Source organism: Hyaena hyaena, unplaced genomic scaffold (genome assembly GCF_003009895.1).
Source record: "Hyaena hyaena isolate Hyena2069 unplaced genomic scaffold, ASM300989v1 scaffold_392, whole genome shotgun sequence".
Classification (NCBI taxonomy): domain Eukaryota; kingdom Metazoa; phylum Chordata; class Mammalia; order Carnivora; family Hyaenidae; genus Hyaena; species Hyaena hyaena.
In genome coordinates, this window is record NW_024081017.1 from 466374 (window position 1) to 484420 (window position 18047).

Sequence of the window (18047 nt, forward strand, 5' to 3'; positions counted from 1 at the left end):
CACGCCATTGCCCAGTGGCTACTGGAGAAGCGGGAGCTAGGCGGAGGCTTCAAGTCCACCCAGGTGACCAGGGCCCCTGGAAAGAGGGGGTTGGGGAGGGGCGCTAGCCGAGGTGCTGACGAGGCTCGCCCCCCGGAAGGAGCTGCCCGTGGTGCTGATTTGCCACACTAACTGTTGCTCTGCGCACCATCAGTGGTGCTGATACTCAGCCCCATCCCAACACCTAGACGACTGTAGTGGCCCTTGAGGCCCTCACCCGCTTCCGTGAAGCTGTCCCTTTTGAGGATGTCCAGGATCTCCGCGTCCAGATAAGCGCCCCCAAGAGAGCCTTGAACTTGGAGTGGATCATCGATCAGAACAATGCCTACCAGCAGCGGTCGGCAAAGGTAGGGCACTGAGGAGCAGACCTGAAGTCTGCATTGGGGATGAGGCCAGCCATGTCCCTGCCAATCTCTTTCTTCAAGGTTATCTCACAATCAATGTCTATACTGTCAATGTATTGATTCACCTGTTCCACCATTTCCTGAGCACCTGTTGTGCCAGTCATTCTCCTGGGCAAGGGGGTTGCATTATGAAAGACCTGTGGCCTCTGTTCTCACGGCACTTACATTCTAGAAAGAAACTAAGACAATAAGTATATTCTAGTTTAAGCTTTCTGGACACAGGGAAAAGAAGTGGGTGTAAAGGAGAAAATACCCTGAGTGTGAGGAGGAAAGTAATCTCCATGACCTTACTCCATGGAAGAGGGGATCTTTATCTTGAATCTTTTGACCCATCTTTATTGAGCACTTACTGTATGCGAGGCTGGGAATACAGCCATGAATAAAACAGGGAAAAAAATCCCTTTCCCTGTAGAAATTTATGTTTTAATGGGTGAAACAGACAATAGAGAGATGTAAGTAAGTAGAATATGTAGTGTGTTCAATAGTGGCAAGTTCTATAGCTTAAAAATTAAGCAGAAAGGGGAGATGGGTACATCAAGGAGTTGCCATGTTATTTATTTATTTATTTATTTATTTATTTATTTATTTATTTATGAGAGAGCACGAGCAGGGGAGAGGGGAAGGGGGGGAGAGAGAGAGAAAGAATCTCAAGCATGCTCCATGCTCAGCACAGAGCCCGACACCTGGCTCTATCCCATGACCCTGGGATCTAACCTGAGCCAAAATCAAGAGTTGGACACTCAACCGACTGAGCCACCCAGGTGCCCCAAGGAGTTGCTATTTTATTTTATTTAAAAACAATTTTTTAATGTTTATTTACTCTTGAGAGAGACAGGCAGAGTGCGAACAAGAGAGGGGTAGAGAGAGAAGGAGACAGAATCCAAAGCAGGCTCCAGGCGCTGAGCTGTCAGCACAGAGCACTATGTGGGGCTCGAACTTACGTATGGTGAAATCATGACCTGAACGCAAGTTGGACGCTTAACTGACTGAGCCACCCAGGCGCCCCATCAATATTATTATTTTAATGTTTATTTATTATTGAGAGAGGGAGAGAGAGAGAGAGAGAGTATGGTCAGGGGAGGGGCAGAGAGAAAGGAGGACAGAGGCTCTGAAGTGGGCTCTGCACTGACACCAGAGAGCCCAATGCAGGGCTCGAACTCAGGAACCAAGAGATCTTGACCTGAAACAAAGTCAGATGCTTAACTGACTGAGCCACCCAGGCACCGCAAGGAGTTGCAGTTTTAGATAAGAGGGCCAGGGACATGCTCACCAAGATGGTAACATTTGAGCAAAGGCCTTAAGGAAGAAGTGAGCCTAGAGGATATCTAGACAGAGGAAACAGTGGTGCAAAGGCCCTGAGGCAGAAGTATTCCAAGAATAGCTAATGGGTTTTCAGCAGGGATGATGTGAATGAAAACGAAATCATAAAAATCTTCTCTGGTTGATGAAGGAATGTATGATGGAAACAAGAGTAGATGCAAAGATGCCAGGGAGAGAAGTCTTGTGGTGGTTCCATGCACAAGGGACTCTGGAGACACTGTGAAGTAGACAGACTGAACAGATGTACACTAGGACTCAGCCCGAGTTGGCAGTTGTAGTTGATCTGTGACAATGTGGGCACCACGAATACTCTTTCAGAAAGGAAAAGTAGGGGCGCCTGGGTGGCTCAGTCAGTTAAGCTCCAACTTCAGCTCAGGTCATGATCTCGCAGTCCATGAGTTCGAGCCCTGCATCAGGCTCTGTGCCAACAGCTCAGAGCCTGGAGACTGCTTCAGATTCTGTGTCTGCCCCTCTCTGTGACCTTCCCCCACTCCCACTCTGTCTCTCAAAAATACATGTTTAAAAAAGGAAAAGGAAAACCATCTACATGAGGACAGTTGAGCAGTGAGTCACTAGACCCCAAGCTAGGGAAGTTACAGAGGCCTCAGTGCCCATGCATGCTTTCCTCCCCAACCCCATTGCATTTGAGCCATGTTTTGATGCTTCCTCCATGTTCAAATTCTCCTCTCACTTCCTTTCAGTTCTCTGCCCAGTGGCAGTGGGAGAGGCACAATCTCGGTAAGTCTGGTGTCCCACCTTGAGATCCTTAACTGGGGCCCAGCCCCACACTCCCCTCCCCACTCCCTGCCATTGATAGAAATAGAGGCAGTCTAGACCACAAGACAAGATCAAAATTAGTAATAATTTTAACTACCATTTCGGGCACTACTATTTGCTAGGAACCAAGTTAAGGACACCCCAAAGCCTGCCCATAGAAAGCTGGTAAAAACATGGACTCCATTCAACAGTTGGTGAAGTAGAGACTCAGAAATGTCTGAATTATAAGTCAAGAGCCAGGAGAAATAGAAGCCAGAGATCTCTGGACCTGTCTGCCCCTCCCATGTGGACTTCCTGAAGGGTGCCTCTTTGCTCTCCAAAGGAAGATTCTGCCTCCAGCATGCCTTCCAATGCCTGGAGGAAAGCTCTACCCCTTACCCAACATCCAGGAGCTCCGTTATATCTTCTGGCTCCATTCCCTGTGGCCCAGCGGGCAGATCTCTTGCTCACTAAGTTGGAGGCAGCTTGCTTTCATGTTTCTGGCAACGGAGTTGCGGTTGAATCTCTGACTTCGTTGTGTGGCTTTGGGCATGTCACACTCCTCCATGAGCCTCAGTGAAATTTATTTTTTTTTATGTTTTTTTTTTTAAAATTTATTTCTAGGAGAGAGAGAGAGAGACAGCGTGAGCAGGGGAGGGTCAGAGAGAGAGGGAATCATAGACTGTGAAACAGGCTCCAGGCTCTGAGCTGGCAGTCAGCACAGAGCCCGACGCGGGGCTCGAACCCACGAACCGCGAGATCATGACCCAAGCGAAAGTCAGACGCTTAACTGACTAAGCCACCCAGGCGCCCCAAGCCTCAGTGAAATTTAAATTAAGTAAAATTAAAAAATCAGTTCCTCGGTTGCACTAGCCGCATTTCAAGTGGTCAATAACTACATGTGGCTAGTCGTTACCATACGGACAGTGCAGGTAGAGACTATTTCTGTCACGGAAGAAAGTCCTATTATACCGAGGTGGTCTAGATTCTAAAGAGTGGTCTGGTCACGCACCCAGGAATTATGGGAGGAGGGGCAGACTTTGAAGTGAATTATCCACAGGGGCAGAATCTGGGCAGGTGAGGACTGGAGTGGGGAGGAAGGGAGTGGTTGGGAAGGGTCCTTGACACCTTTCTTGCGCCGGCAGATCCTGACCGTGTACTACAGGTCCCCAGAGTCCTGGGAGGACACGTGCAACCTGTACCACCTGAATGTGACTCTCCTCAGTGCCCTGGAAGGTGAGCCTAGACCCAGGGATTCCCATTTATTGGGAAGCCCAGTAAGCACATGTATTGCCTTCTTCAATTATTCAACAAATACTTGTTGAACATTTACTATGTGCTGTGCTCTGTTTCTGGACCCTGGCAACACAGGCATGAACAAGAAAAATATCCCTTCTCCTGGAGCCCACATTCTAGTAGGTGAAGACAAACAATAATACAACAATAAATACATTATACTCCTGCTATTTATTTATAACAATCTACACTATAAAAAATAAATATATAACACACCAGAAGGTGATAGTAAGTATCATACTAAATAAAGTAGGAAAAGATGATACACACTTGGAGGAGGTCCAGGAAAAGCTCTCTGAGGAGGTGGCATTTGAACTCAGACATGAAAGAAAGGAGAGAATGAGCCATGAAGGATCTGAGGGAATAACTTCCAAGCAGGCGGAACGGCAGGTGCAAAGTTCTGGAGGCAGGAATGAGCTCACCTGGTTTGAAGAGGCCATTGTGGCCACAGAGGAGCAAAGGGTAGGGTTTTAGGGGAAAGAGTTGGAAAGATGAGGGGTCAAATGGTGCAGGGACTTGCGGGCCATAGTGAGATCTCTGGTTTTTGCTCACAGTGAAGTGGGAGCCATGGAGTGTTCTGAGAGAAGGGGTGTGAGCTAGCACAGGTTTGCACAGGCCCCCTCCGGCACAGACTGTAGAAGGCAAGGGCAGAAGCTGGGAAACCAGAGAGGAAGTGACTGCACTTGTCACTGTAGGAGATGATGGGGGCTGAACTGGGGTCGGGGTGGGCTGTGGAGATGATCAGAAATGGGATTCTAGAGTTCCTAGTCTGGGGTACCAGGAAGGAAGAGACAGGGCTCCGCCAGTGGGAGCTCATTGTGGGGATGAGAGGAATAAGCCTCACCAGCCCCAGGACTTTTAGGTACTGAAAGTAACCAAGGATTTGGTTTGGGCCACACTTTTTAATAAAAATAAAATAATAATAACAGTGGTAGTAGCAATAGTACTAGTAATAATAGTAATAGTAACTGACAGTTACAAAGAACTGATAAAGCACTGTGTTAAGAGCTTTGCTTGTATTAACTTATTAAATCCTTACAAGCCGGCTGGGCTGGGAATATTATGCTCCTCAGTTACAGTTCAGGTAACTAAAACACAGAGAGCTTAAGCAACTTGCCCAATGTCACACAGCAGAGCCAGGATTTGAACCCAGGAGGCTGTGTTTTCCAGCCCCTAAACTCCTGCCTTCTTTTTGCAGATAATAAAAAGGGGGAAGAGACCTTCCAGCTCCGGATGGAGACAAGGTCAGGGCACCAGGACCTTGGGCTGGCCAGGAGGAAGGCCTCACTTCCCAGTATCCAGACCCCTTACTGGCTCTCCCTGTGTACTGAGTGGAGAGGGAGAACCAGCCAAGCTTGCTTTTCCATGCATGCCCCTCATCCTACCTCCCATCCTGCCCTCCCCTCTTCTCCCCTCCCCTCCCCTCCCATGCCTGTCTACCACCCTGCTCCCCAATCCTGTGTGCCAACCTGCCCTGTTCTGGGAGGCTGGATTCCCCCACAGTGAGTGCTCCATGTCTCAGAGCCCAGAACTGGTTCCAAGCCTGTCGCCCTCCCCTCCCCCATCTTCTCCAGACACCCCTGCCCTCACCCCAATCCTGCTCTTTCTCTTAAGTGCCCTCACCCGGGTCTGCCCCAGGTAAAAACATGTGTTGAGCACCTACTGAATGCCAGGCTCTGTTCTAGGAACTGAGGGCACAGCTGTGAGCAAGGCAGCCCCTCTCTGCCTGATGAAGCTTGCAGTCTATTAGGGGAGACAGATGATAACCAAATAATCATCCAGAATCAATGTAGAATGACAACGGTGATTAAATGTGGCAAAGGAGAGGTCCACAGAGGCACAGGAGGGCGAATTAGGGAATCATCAGGTGCATGGGCTGGAGACGGCTTCCCAGAGGGAGGGAGGGATCAGTGGAAATCACAACAATGGAAGAAGGGTGTTTCAGGGCAGAGAGAGAGAGAGGAGTGAGGACTCCAGGCTGAGAGAACAGCATGTGCCAAGGGCCAGTGGCAGGAGAGAGAGGCTTAAGAGCAATCACATGAAGGCTGGGGTTGGAGGGGGTGAAGTGCGTGGGTGAGACAAGGCGCCTGCTAAAATTGTTAAGCAGGGAGGCAATGCGTGAGACTCCTGTTTGCTAAAGCTGTATGCTGCTGGGGGCAGAGGAGTAGTGGGGAGACCCAGGAGGAGGCTACTGACTGCACTCATTCAGACCTGAGATGATGGCAGGGGGAGCACGGGGAGAGAGGAGGAAAAGAGTGAAGAGAGACTGGAGCTGTGAAATCCCCAGGTTCCAGGGAAACCGAGAGGCCACAATGAGCATCATGGAGGTCTCCCTGCTCACCGGCTTCTACCCCAACCAGAATGACCTCAAACAGGTAATGGAGGTGCCACCTGCCCACTGCTGAGCAGAGTGGAGGTGCCCTAGCAACACCCCACACTCCCCGTGTGGGCACGGGGGTCAAGGCCCCCAGGTTAGTGCCCCATGCTCAGGAGCCGCGGCCACTTCTGATTGTCTCCCTGCATGACCTTAGGCAAGTCCTTGCCCTGATGGTGCCTCAGTTTCCCTGACACTGGCGTTGATGGCACAAGGGCTGGGAGCTCTGAGAGTTACTTCGCACTGACTAGAGCTCCTAGAGCTGGGGACCTCGGGACGGGGATGGGGTCTCTGCCAACCTGCAACCGTCACCCTCTGCGCCAGCTCACGAGCGACGTGGAGATGTACGCCTTCCAGTACGAGACCAAGACGAGCTCCAGCGACAGCACTGTCGTCCTCTACCTGGAGAAGGTGAGGAAGGCGGGGTGGCCTCCTCCAGAGGCCTGTGGGCCAGCCGGTGGGCAGAGAGCCCACGGTCAGCACCCTGGGCAGTGTTGCCAGGGGGCCATACAGTCTGAGGTCAGCTCTTCAGACCGCAGGGCCGCATTGTCAGTGGTGATGGCCAAGGCCCTGCGGTCAGTGCCCCATGGTCGGTGGCCCTGGTCAGCTCGGACAGGATTCCCTTCCCCCCAGCTCTCCCACGAGGAAAACACAGTGCTGGGCTTCCGGGTCCACAGGATGCTACAGGCGGAATTCCTGCAGGCTGCCCAGGTCACCGTATACGACTACTACGAACCTGGTAAGCCGGGATCTCCCCAGAGGAGGGAGAAGAACGGGGCCCGGAGGGAAGGACGAGGGGCGGGGCCAGGACGCGGGTTTGAGGCGTGGCGCAGAGGGGGCTGGGCATTGGGGCAGCAAGAAAGTTGCTGAAAGGGCCCGAACGGGATGCGGCGATGAGGGGCGTGGCCTTCCCGGGCGGTCAGCGCTGCGGGGAATCTGGAAGGGGATGGGACGCCGACGTGACCGGGCAGGGCCCGCAGGACGAGAAGGGAGGAGTCTTCGAGGGGGCGGGGCCTGCTGAGGGGTGACTGGGCGGGGCCGGGTGGGGAGGGGCGGGGCTGAGGGGCGGAGCCAGGCGGTGACCCGGCCCCCAGGAACGCGGGCCCAAGCCAACCCCAGCCGTCCGCGCCTCTCTCTCTCAGCCCGGAGGTGCAGCTCTTTCTACAACCTGCCCACAGAGCTCTCGTCCATGCGGAAGATCTGTCACAAAGATGTCTGCAGATGTGCGGAGGGTGAGGTCACGGGGACACCGCGGCCGCGGCTGCCAGGCTAGGGATCCAGGAGTCCCGCGTCACCTCCTGGCTGTCTCTTAGGGCTGAGTTTAGACCGAGAGACATCGTGAGATAGGAAGACAGAGAAAAGGAGCCCCAGCGACCAAGAGGATCACAGACGCTCAGGCAGAGCCAAAAAAGATGGAGCGAGACATAAAGAGACTCAGATGGGAGAGAGACCAGAAGGAGAGGGGGAGGAAGACACAGAGCACCCTACAGACCAGAATGGGGGGGGGGGGATGGAGGAAGCCCCTCCCTCGGCACAGCCAGAGCAGCTGCCCTCCTGACATTCCAGAACGGTGCCCATCTCTGAGGAAGGACGGCGCCCTACTGAGACAGGAAGAGCTCCAGACGGTAGCCTGTGAGGGAGGCGTGGACTTCGGTGAGTGTGGGAAGTGTCAGGCCCAGGAGGAGGTCCACTTGCAGGCCAGAGGCCAACAGGACACCCTCCTGCCCTTGCTTTCCCAGTGTACAAGGTCAGGCTGGAGTCCGTGCAGGCCTCCGCCTCCAATCCCTACATCTACTACCACATGAAACTCCAAGCCATCATCAAGAGTGGTACGTCCGACCGACGGGGCGGAAGAGGGAGGGTGGGCCCTGAGGGTCCCCGTGGGGGAAAGAGCCAGGCCCGTGTACACTCACGCGCCACGTTTCCTCTCCAGGTACGGACTCCGCCCTGGCCCTCACCATGAAGCAGTTCGTCTCTCATGCCACGTGCCGTGACTCCCTGGGGCTGCAAGAACAGGAGACATACCTCATCATGGGCCACACGTCGGACCTGTGGAGAGTCAGATCTCAGTACGCGGAGGGACCCCTGCTGTCCCAGGACTCAGGCGCGGGCCCCTTTCCCCACCCCGGCCCCATCCCTGGCGTCAACACCTCCTATCAGCGCCTGTCACCCAACAGCAGGAGTCTTGGGTTTCTGGGCTGCCCTGAAGGGACGTGCACGCTGTGCACTGCACAATTCCAGAGAACACCATTCACAAGGAGATACTGTAGATGTAGATACAGGTTCGGCTTTCCAATAGAGGGCCGTAAAGAATCAGAGGAAGGGGAGCCTTTTCGAATCCCCAGCCACGTGGGCTAGAGGCTGGGGGACCCAAGATGGCCTGCTGGAGTGACACTACAGCCTATGGCTCTGGGAAGCTGCCCGTCAGGACGGAGGAGCAGGACAGGGAGGGCTCCATGCCTCCAGGGCACCAGGCTCTCCTCACCCTCCTTGCTGTCTCTCACCCACAGTTACATCTATGTCCTGAGCAAGGAGACATTCCTCATGAACTGGCCGGCAGAAGGCAACGTGGGCAAGAAGGAATTTCTGGACCAGCTGGAAGGATTTTCAGAATATATGAGCACACATGGCTGTGAGTCCTGAGACTGTGAGGGGTCTGCTGCCCTCCGGTGGTTGCTTCTAAGCAGGCCCAGGCCACTGGGCTGAGCCCCTGATAAAGAGCATGGAGAATCATACCCAAACTCCACACATTTATCCCTGCTCAGTACTCATCAGAGACCCCGCACGCCCTGCCCTGAAATCGCAGGGACCTGCCTCTTCCCCCTCCTACTCCATTCCAGTTACACGGACCTCCTCTGTGTCCTTCCAACACCCGCGTCGATTCCCACCTCAGGGCCTTTGCACTCACTGTTCCCTCCACCAAGTACACCCTTCCCCCAGACATCTCCATTGATTGAATCCTTCCCTTATTGGGACTCTGCTTAAATGTCACTTCTGGGGCATCTGGGTGGCTCAGGCGGATAAGCTTCTGACTTGATTTCATCTCAGGTCATGATCTTGTGGTTCATGAGTCCCAGCCCCACACTGGGCTCCACGCTGACAGTGTGGAGCCTGCTTGGGATTCTCTCTCCCTCTTTCTCTGCCTCTTCCTGGCTCGTGCACACATGTTCTCTCTAAATAAATAAATAAACAAACAAACAAACAAACTTTTTTTAAAAGTCACTTCCTCGAAGATACTTGCTTTAATAACATATCTAAAATAGACCCCCTTCTGGCATTCTGCTTACCCTCCTTTATTGTCTCAATAACTCTTATAAATATATTGTATATAATACTTATTGGTTTGATTGTCAAATAGGCATTTCTCCTGCCCTACAACGTCAGCTCTTTAAAACCAGGGGCCATGTCTGCCTTGCTCACTGCGGCATTCTCAGTTCCTACAGCAAGGGCTGGTCCCGAGTAGGTTCTCAGGAAATGATTATTGAATGAATGCACGAGTTGATGAATGAATTTGGTGCCCAGGCTGTACATGGTCCTGACTGAAGATTTGATGGGGAGCCCCAGGCAACTGGAGAGCTAAGACAAGGGACAGGGGAAAGTGAACGAGTTTTATGGGTGTGGCCTGGGATGGGACTGGGAGACCCGCCAAGCCAAGGCAGCCACCCATGTGGCTCCAAGAGCCCCTAAGAGTGCTACAGGGACTGCAAGGTGTCCGGGATGGCTGGCCTTGAGGTGTCAGTGAGGGACTGAGCTGAGAAGGAGAAAGAGAAAGGTGGGCAGGAGGCTGCTGGACAAGCTGACTTCATAAAAGATTTCGAATACCAGGCTAAAGGGCTTGGTCATTATCAAGGGTAGTAGGGAGTCATGGAAGATGTTAGAGCAGGAAAGGAACTGACCAGCCCTGAGGTAGAAGGCCCAGCTGGTTGATGGGTGAAAACCGAGTGGATGGCAGGAAACCTGGGAAAGAGGCTGGAGCTGTGGGGCCACAGGATGGTGGCAGCTGAGTTCAAGTTCTGCCTCCACGGCTTCCTGGCTGTGTGGCCTTAGCCTGGTTATTCACCCCTCTTTGCTTTGGTTTCCTCATCTTTTTTTTTTTAACTATTTTTATTTATTTCTAGGAGAGAGAGAGAGAGACAGCGTGAGCAGGGGAGGGTCAGAGAGAGAGAGAAACAAAAACTGAAAAAGGCTCCAGGCCCTGAGCTGGCAGTCAGCACAGAGCCCGACGCGGGGCTCGAACCCACGAACCGCGAGATCATGACCCAAGCGAAAGTCGGACGCTTAACCGACTAAGCCACCCAGGCGCCCCGATCCTCCTCATCTTTTTTTTAAATGTTTATTTATTTTGAGAGACAGAGAGAGCATGCGTGCAGGGGGAGGTGCAGAGGGAAAAGGGGAGAGAGAATCCCAAGCAGGCTCCATGCTCAGCATGAGGCTCAGTCTCATGACTGAGATCATGATCTGAGCCAAAATCAAGAGTTGGACACTCAGTCGACTGAGCCACCAGGCGTCCCTGGTTTCCTCATCTTTAATTACTTCCCAGAGAGTAATTGTGAGTGTTAGTGTAAAGTAAATGTTCAATAAATGCTCAGTGGCCCTTCAGTGAGGAAGACAAGTGGCCATGGGAGAGAATGGAGTTGCTAGAATCCACAGGTCGGAGAGAAAAGCAGGTCAAGAAACTTCTTCTTTTTTTAATGTTTATTTATTTCTGAGAGAGAGAGAGAGACAGGGTGTGAGCAGGGGAGGGGCAGAGAGAGTGAGGGAGACACAGGATCTGAAGCAGGTTCCAGGCTCTGAGCTGTCGGCACAGAGCCCGACGCGGGGCTCGAACTCACGGGCCTGTGAGCTGTCAGATCATGCAGGTCAAGCAACTTCTGCTCAAAGCCCTTACAAGCTCCTACCACTCACACGCTACAGCCCTCAAGGCCCTTCATTGTGGCCCCATCACCGCCCTGACCCCATGCCCCCCCCCAACTCTCCACCTCACTCATGCCAGCCACACCGACTTCCTCCACGGTTCCCAGAAACTCCTAGCCCTTTCTTGCCTCTGGGCTTTTGCATAAGCAGTTCCTTCCTCCCAGAATACTTTTCCATGACTACTTTCTCTTCATCCTTCTAATCTCCACTCAGAGAGGCCTTCTCCAGCCACCCTGGGTAGGTGAAATTGGATCTTTATCTCTCCCCACAACCTGCTTATTTCCTTCAGAGTAGATGCTACAAGGCATAATGATATACTGGGTTCATAACTTACGACTTTGTTGTCTGTCTTCCCTCCTGGGCTGGAGGAGCAGAAAGGATGTCTGTCTTAATCACAGATAGAACTGCAGCCACTCACGCAGGGCCTGGCATAGTAGGTGCTCATTTTGCTGAATTAGTGACTCAATATATGAAAGAGTGAGAGAGAAGAAAGGGAGGAGGGAGGAAAGGGAGAGGGTGAAGGAAGGAAGAAGGAAAGAAGCCAGAAAGCGAGGAGGAAGACAGGTTCATGGCTTATTTTTGTACAGCTCACAAGCTAAGAATTATTTTTTTTTTATTTTCAAAGAGTTAAAAAAAAAAGAATCTATAATAGAGATTGTATGTGACCTGAAAAGCCTAAAATATCTATTATCTTGTCCTTTAAAAGGTACCTACCCCTGAATTAGTCCCTTAGTTTTCTATTGCTATGAAACAAATTACCCCAAAACTTAGAGGCTTAAACAATAAGTATTATCTTTCACAGTTTTGGTGGGTGGGATCCACAGGGAGCCACTGAGCTGCACGGTTTGGGCTTAAGGGTCTCTCACAAGATTACAATTAAAATGTCAGGTGGGGCTGCTGTCATCCGAAAGCTCAGCTGGGGCTGGAGGAGCCACTCCCAAGGCAGCTCCCTCCTCACACAGCTGGCAAGCTGGTGGTGGCTCTTCATGGGAGGACTCAATCCCCTGCCACGTGGACCTGTCCTTAGTGTCACTTGAGTGTCTGATATGGCAGCTGGCTTTCCCCAGAGTGAGCGATCAAAGAGAAAGAGCAAGGAGGAAGCCGCAGTGCCTGTAAAGACCCAGCCTCAGAAATTACACAGCATCATTTCCACAACATTTTGTTGGTCACATGAGCCAACACACTTCAGTGAGGACCAGGACTCCAAAGGGCATGAATGTCAGGAGGTGGGTCCCTGGAGGCTATCTTGGAAGCTACCAACCACAGACAATTAGTGACAGAGTTTGGGATCTGAGCCCAAGCAACCTGGTTCCAGAGTCTATGCACTCACCACCATGTACGGATGTCTCTCAATGACAAAGGACTGGCACATTTTTTAAACAGACTTCATTTTTTAGATAAGTTTTAAACAATTTTTTAACAATTATTTATTTTTGAGAGACAAAGAAAGACAGAGCATGAGTAGGGAAGGGTAGAGAGCGAGGGAGGCACAGAATCCAAAGCAGGCTCCAGGTTCCAAGTTGTCAGCACAGAACCTGACGCGGAGCTCAAACCCATGAACTGTGAGATCATGACCTGAGCCGAAGTCGGATGCTCAACCGACTGAGCAACCCAGGCGCCCCTACATAAGTTTTAAAGTTGCGGAACAATTGAGAAGATAGTACAGAGGGAGTTCTTATAAAACTCTGCAGTTTCCCTATTATTAACACCTTGCTTGGGGCGCCTGGGTGGCTTAGTCGGTTAAGCGTCTGACTTTCGCTTAGGTCATGATCTCGCGGTTCGTGGGTTTGAGCCCCGCGTCGGGCTCTGTGCTGACTGCCAGCTCAGAGCCTGGAGCCTGTTTCAGTCTGTGACTCCCTCTCTCTCTGACCCTCCCCTGCTCACGCTGTCTCTCTCTCTCTCTCTCCTAGAAATAAATAAAACTTTAAAATTTTTTTTAAAAAACCACCTTGCATTTCTATGATACATTTGTTATTATTAGCAAACCAAAATTGATACACTTTTGTTCCCTGAAATCCACAGTTTAGATCTCCTTGGTTATCCCCCAATGTCCTTTTCCTGTTCCAAGATCTCATCCAGGACACCACGTTACATTTACCCATCGTGTCTCCTTGGGCTCCTCTTGGGTGTGACAATATCTCAGGCTTCTTGGTTTTTGTGTCCCTAACACTTTGGAGGAACATTGGTTGGGGAGATTGCAGGATGGTCCCTTATTGGGATTTATCTGATGTTCTCTCATGATTAGACTTGTGGGGTTATAGGAGGAATATTGCAGAAGTAAAATGCCATTTTCATATCATATTAAGGGTATATAAATCAACGGGATTCATGACTATTGATGTTGACCTCGATCCACTGGCTGAAGTAGTGTCTGTCACTGTAAAGTCCTATCACGTTCCCTTTTTCTTAGCGCACTCTTTAGGAAGAAGTCTCTCTGCACAGTCCATACTATGGGGAAGTTATGCTCCCCTTCCTTGAGGGCAGAATATCTACATAAATTATTTGGAATTCTTCTGCACATGATACTAGTCTCTTCTTCCCCATGTGTTAATCTATCCAATCATTAATTGTATTAATTGGATTATAACACAATACTACTTGATTTTTTTTAATTTATTTTAAGAGAGAGAGCATGTGCAGGAAGGGAAAGAGAGAGGGAGAGTGAGAGAGAGAGAGAGAGAGAATCCCAAGCAGGCTCCATGCTGTCAGCAGAGCCCGACATGGGGCTTGATCTCACAAACTGTGGGATCATGACCTGAGCCAAAACCAAGAATCAAACGCTTAACCGGCTGAGTCACCCAAGCGCCCCCAATGCTACTTGATTCTGTTGCTCAAAGCATGTTCTCTTTTGGGCATGGGGCGCTCTTCCCATCGGCTCCTTGTAGGTAAATTTGAAATTTCACGTGTAAATTAGATCCTAATAGTGTTGACGGTTTAGATTTTCACTGCACCACAGATTGAGGTGTCTATTTTTTACTGAGTTGAAACTCGCATAACATTAAATTAGCCATTTTAAAGTGTGTAATTCAGTGGCACTTAATAGATTTACAATATTTGGCGATCACCACCTCTCGGGTTTCAAAATGTTTTTCATCACTCCAGAGAAACACTCTGTCTCCATTAAGTAATCACTCCGCGTCCCCTCTACCTCCCCTCCTCTGGTAACCACTAATGTGTTTTCTGTCCCTATGGATTTGCCTCTTCTGGGTATATCATAAAAAAGAATCAGGCAACATGCAACCTTTTATTTTTAGCTTCATTCACTTGGCATGTTTCCAAGATTCATCAAAGCTGTAGCGTGTTCTTTGTTCTTTGTTTCTTTTATGGCTGAATAATATTCCATTGTATGGATACACCACATTTCGTTTGTTCATTCATCTGTCCATGGACATTTGGGTCATTTCCACCTTTTGACTATTGTAAATAATGCTGCTGTGAACATTGCTGTGCAAATACGTGTTTGGGTCTTCTAATCCCTGAACGTATCCTGGGATAGATTCCCACTCGGCCATGGCGTACAATCTATTTAATGTGCAGTTGGATTCAGTTTGCTAGTTTTATTTATCTGTTAGCCCCTGTTCTCCTGGTTACCTACCAGCTCCTGGTTGAGAATTGCCCCAAAGGGCATTAACAGCGGTTCATGCTAAGAACCAAGAAGCGTCTGAAGGAAGAGAATAGAAAAATGCATACGCCCTCTTGAGGGAGGAATTTGTATTGCACGGACTTGTCCATAACAGGTGCCATTGAAACCCAGGTGGACCAAGGAAATGGAAAGCAGGGCACTAAAGGGTTACACATATAGGCATAACGTAGATACATGCACGTATCTACCTATGTGCACATATAAATGTAATTCCTCTCTCTGAGGCCGCATGAAGCTCCAACCCCACTTGTCTCTGCACATTTCTTTCATTCTTAAATCATGTCAGTCACATGTGAACAGTGTAGAAGATTTAAAAATTAGTAAAGGTTGTTAGCTTAATCACAGAAACCAAACAACTCCAGCTAACTTAACAGAAAAATTTATTTAAGAATACTCAGGAGCCGGGCACCTGGCTGGCTCAGTAGATGGAGCAAGTAGATCTTGATCTCAGGGCTGTAAGTTCAAGCCCCAAGTTGGGTGTAGAGATTACTTTAATATATATACATATATACAATATTTTAAACAGAAGAAAAAGAATACTTAGCAACAGCGGGCAAATTAGGCAGGAGACGCAGGCAGAAGAGGGGGAAGCCTCTCCAAAAGCAAAGCCTACCTCGCGCGCCCCACCGCCCTGCAGAAAGACCGGGACAAAGACCAAGGATGTGTATCCAGAACTCTCTCGCTGCAGACCTCGCTGCCCAACCCAATCACCTACATGACGAAGGCCTTTGACTTTCTCGTGGACTGACTGGACCGTGACCTTCGTGAGTTTGCAGAGCTGCAGCTTAGAAAGTACCGGTATTGCTGCTGCACTGGGAATTCGGGGGGGGGGGGGAGAGTGCCAGCAAAAGGCCGTCTGTGTGCATGTGAAACAGAGATATGATGGAGAAGAAATGTTAAGTCGATCACGAAATTGACAACATTACCCAGGAAAGGCTGAAAGCCTGTCTGCAGAGGGAAGGCGAGAGCCACAGGCAGAATTGTCCAAGGAGATGAAGCAGTACCTCCGGACGGATGACCCAAGGTCTCCCAGGGCCGCGACCACCACCTTGGGACCCATTATTCTGCCAGGAAGCGCCTGGCAAAGCAGAAGCAGGGCATGCTGGCAAAGGGAAAAGCAGCTAATAAGGCTGCTGCCTAAGGCAGCTCCTCCAGGCCCCTCACATAACTGTTACCATCACTGAAATAAAAGGTAATAAAACCTGAAGAAAAACATAATAGTAACTCAGGAGAAATAGACAAAATACCCATACAGTGGAATACTATTCGGTGGTAAAAACCAAAACAAACAAACAAAAACACCATAGTCCTGATATAGGATACATGATTAACCTCAAAAATGTTCTGAGTGAGGGCACCTGGATGGTTCAATCAGTTAAGCATCTGACTTCAGCTCAGGTCATGATCTCAAGGTTCATGAGTTCAAGCCCCTCGGCGGGCTCTGTGCTGACAGCTCAGAGCCTGGAGCCTGCTTCCCATTCTGTGTCTCCTTCTCTCTCTCTGCACCCCCCCGCACTCATGCTCTGTCTCTGTCTCTCAAAAATGAATAAATGTTAAAAAAATTTAAAAAAGATTTATCAAACACTTTATTTTTTTATTTAAGTTTATTTATTTACTTGAGAGAGAGAGAGAGAGCACAAGCAGGGGAAGGGCAGAGAGAAGGAGAGACAGAATCCCAAGTAGGTTCTGCACCATCAGTGCAGAGCCTGATGCAGGGCTCAAACTCATGAACTGTGAGATCATGACCTGAGCCGAGATCAAGAGTCAGACGCTTAACTGACTGCAGCACACAGGCGCCCCTAGAATTATCAAACACTTTAAAGCAGATATTATAACTATGCCTGAGAAGTAAGAGCAAACACTCTTGAACTAATAGAAACAGAGAAAGCCTCGACAGTGAAATAGTTGTTCAGAAAAAGAACCCCATGGAAATTTTGAAACCAAAAAATACAATGATCAAAATTAATAATTCGCTGGATGGGCTAAGTAGCAGAAGGGAGATCGAAAAAGAAAGAGCCAACGAACTGGCGGACAGAGCAACAGGAAGTATCCAGTCTCAACAACAGAGCTGCGGGATAATATTAAAAGGTCCAAGACGTGTGTCACCAGAGTCCCAGAGAAAGAGGGGAAAGAATTGTGGCACAGAAAAAAAAATGTTTGAAGAAGTAATGGCTGAAAACTCCCCAAAGTGGCAGAAGATACAAGCCTACAGCTCATTGAGGGCAGAGATTTTTGTCTGTTTTCCTCACTCCCAGAGCAACGCCCAGCGCTCAGCACTCATTGAATAGATAAGACCCCCGTGGCATGCGGGAGCATCTCCAATAGGTTCCAGGGTGGGCACTTGGAAACTTGCCTTGGAATAAGCTGCCAGTGAGTCACTGATGCTCTGGAACTCCTAACTCAGCTCTTCCTCCTTCTCCCACCCAACGCCATGAGAAAGCTTCTTGCATCCCACATAACATCTCCTTCTGGAATATCGGCCAGATGCTTCCTCCTCCGCCAGCCTGGACGTACATATGGAGCGTTATGGCTCTTTCTTGAGGCCCTTAGGGACCCCTTGAAGGCAGAGTGGGTATCTCCAGTGTGCCTCATTCTCTCATTTAACCCTATAATAGGCATGAGTGCTATGTTCCCATTTTATGGATGAGCAAACAAAGGGCTTCAGGAAGTTCAGCTATGGGCTCAGGATCCCCTGTGAGTACGTGGCAGAGAGAGATCTCGGACGCTGGTCTGACACTGCATCTTGTAACAAGAGTCAAAAGATACACTTAACTGAGCACCTGTTACGTGCAGGCTCTGGTCTAAGCACTGCACACGCATTAACATGTTTTCTTCTCCTTAAGACTTTGAGATGAGGACTGTTTCCTTCCCGTTTTGTGAGTGAGAAGACAGAGGCACTGAAAGGGTGCGTATCTTCCTGGAGTTCCTGGTAACAAAGTTCCTCTTTCAATCCCGAACCCCCATTTGTTCAGATATCCAGACATGTTTTTTTTTAAGCTCCTGTTTTTCTTTGACTAGGGCCACCATGAAGTCCGATAGAAACATAAGTAGTCCCTTGTTTGATGAGCACCGAGTGCTGTATAGAAGTATTCAATCACTGTATTGTGAAGCTAATATGACACTGTATGTTAACTAACCGGACTTTACATTTAAAAACTTAAAAAAGAAAAAAAATAAAAACTTGAAAAAGAAAAAGAAGTAGTTCAAAGAACAAAGATCTGGAAAAAATAGACATCAGATTTAATGAGGCAAGGACAATGAGTTACTGCTCCTTCTTTAATTATCATTATTTTTTTTAATT

General features: G+C 49.5%; 1 protein-coding gene and 1 long non-coding RNA gene across 2 annotated transcripts; both read left to right on the top strand.

Moving 5' to 3' along the window:
• On the top strand, positions 1-2476 carry LOC120244426. Its single transcript, XR_005531547.1, has 3 exons — positions 1-63; positions 228-386; positions 2465-2476. It is a non-coding gene; the product is annotated as an uncharacterized LOC120244426 (long non-coding RNA).
• Positions 2477-3418: 942 nt separating this feature from the next.
• LOC120244430 (complement C3-like) lies at positions 3419-9040 on the top strand. Its single transcript, XM_039250957.1, has 11 exons — positions 3419-3451; positions 3665-3755; positions 5014-5059; positions 6103-6190; positions 6514-6600; positions 6823-6928; positions 7332-7421; positions 7756-7842; positions 7929-8018; positions 8123-8258; positions 8700-9040. Exons 1-11 carry the CDS (start codon positions 3419-3421, stop codon positions 8830-8832), a joined length of 987 nt encoding a protein of 328 aa, XP_039106888.1. The 3' UTR covers positions 8833-9040.
• Positions 9041-18047: the final 9007 nt, after the last annotated feature.

What these genes read in the sequence shown, in the direction of transcription:
- LOC120244430 (XM_039250957.1), top strand. Translation starts at nt 3,419, where the DNA reads ATGTGGCTAGTCGTTACCATACGGACAGTGCAG. An exon ending in TTACCATACGGACAGTGCAG is followed by an intron (nt 3,452 to 3,664) that starts GTAGAGACTATT and finishes TTGCGCCGGCAG; the next exon opens with ATCCTGACCGTGTACTACAG. An exon ending in CAGCTCCGGATGGAGACAAG is followed by an intron (nt 5,060 to 6,102) that starts GTCAGGGCACCA and finishes TGAAATCCCCAG; the next exon opens with GTTCCAGGGAAACCGAGAGG.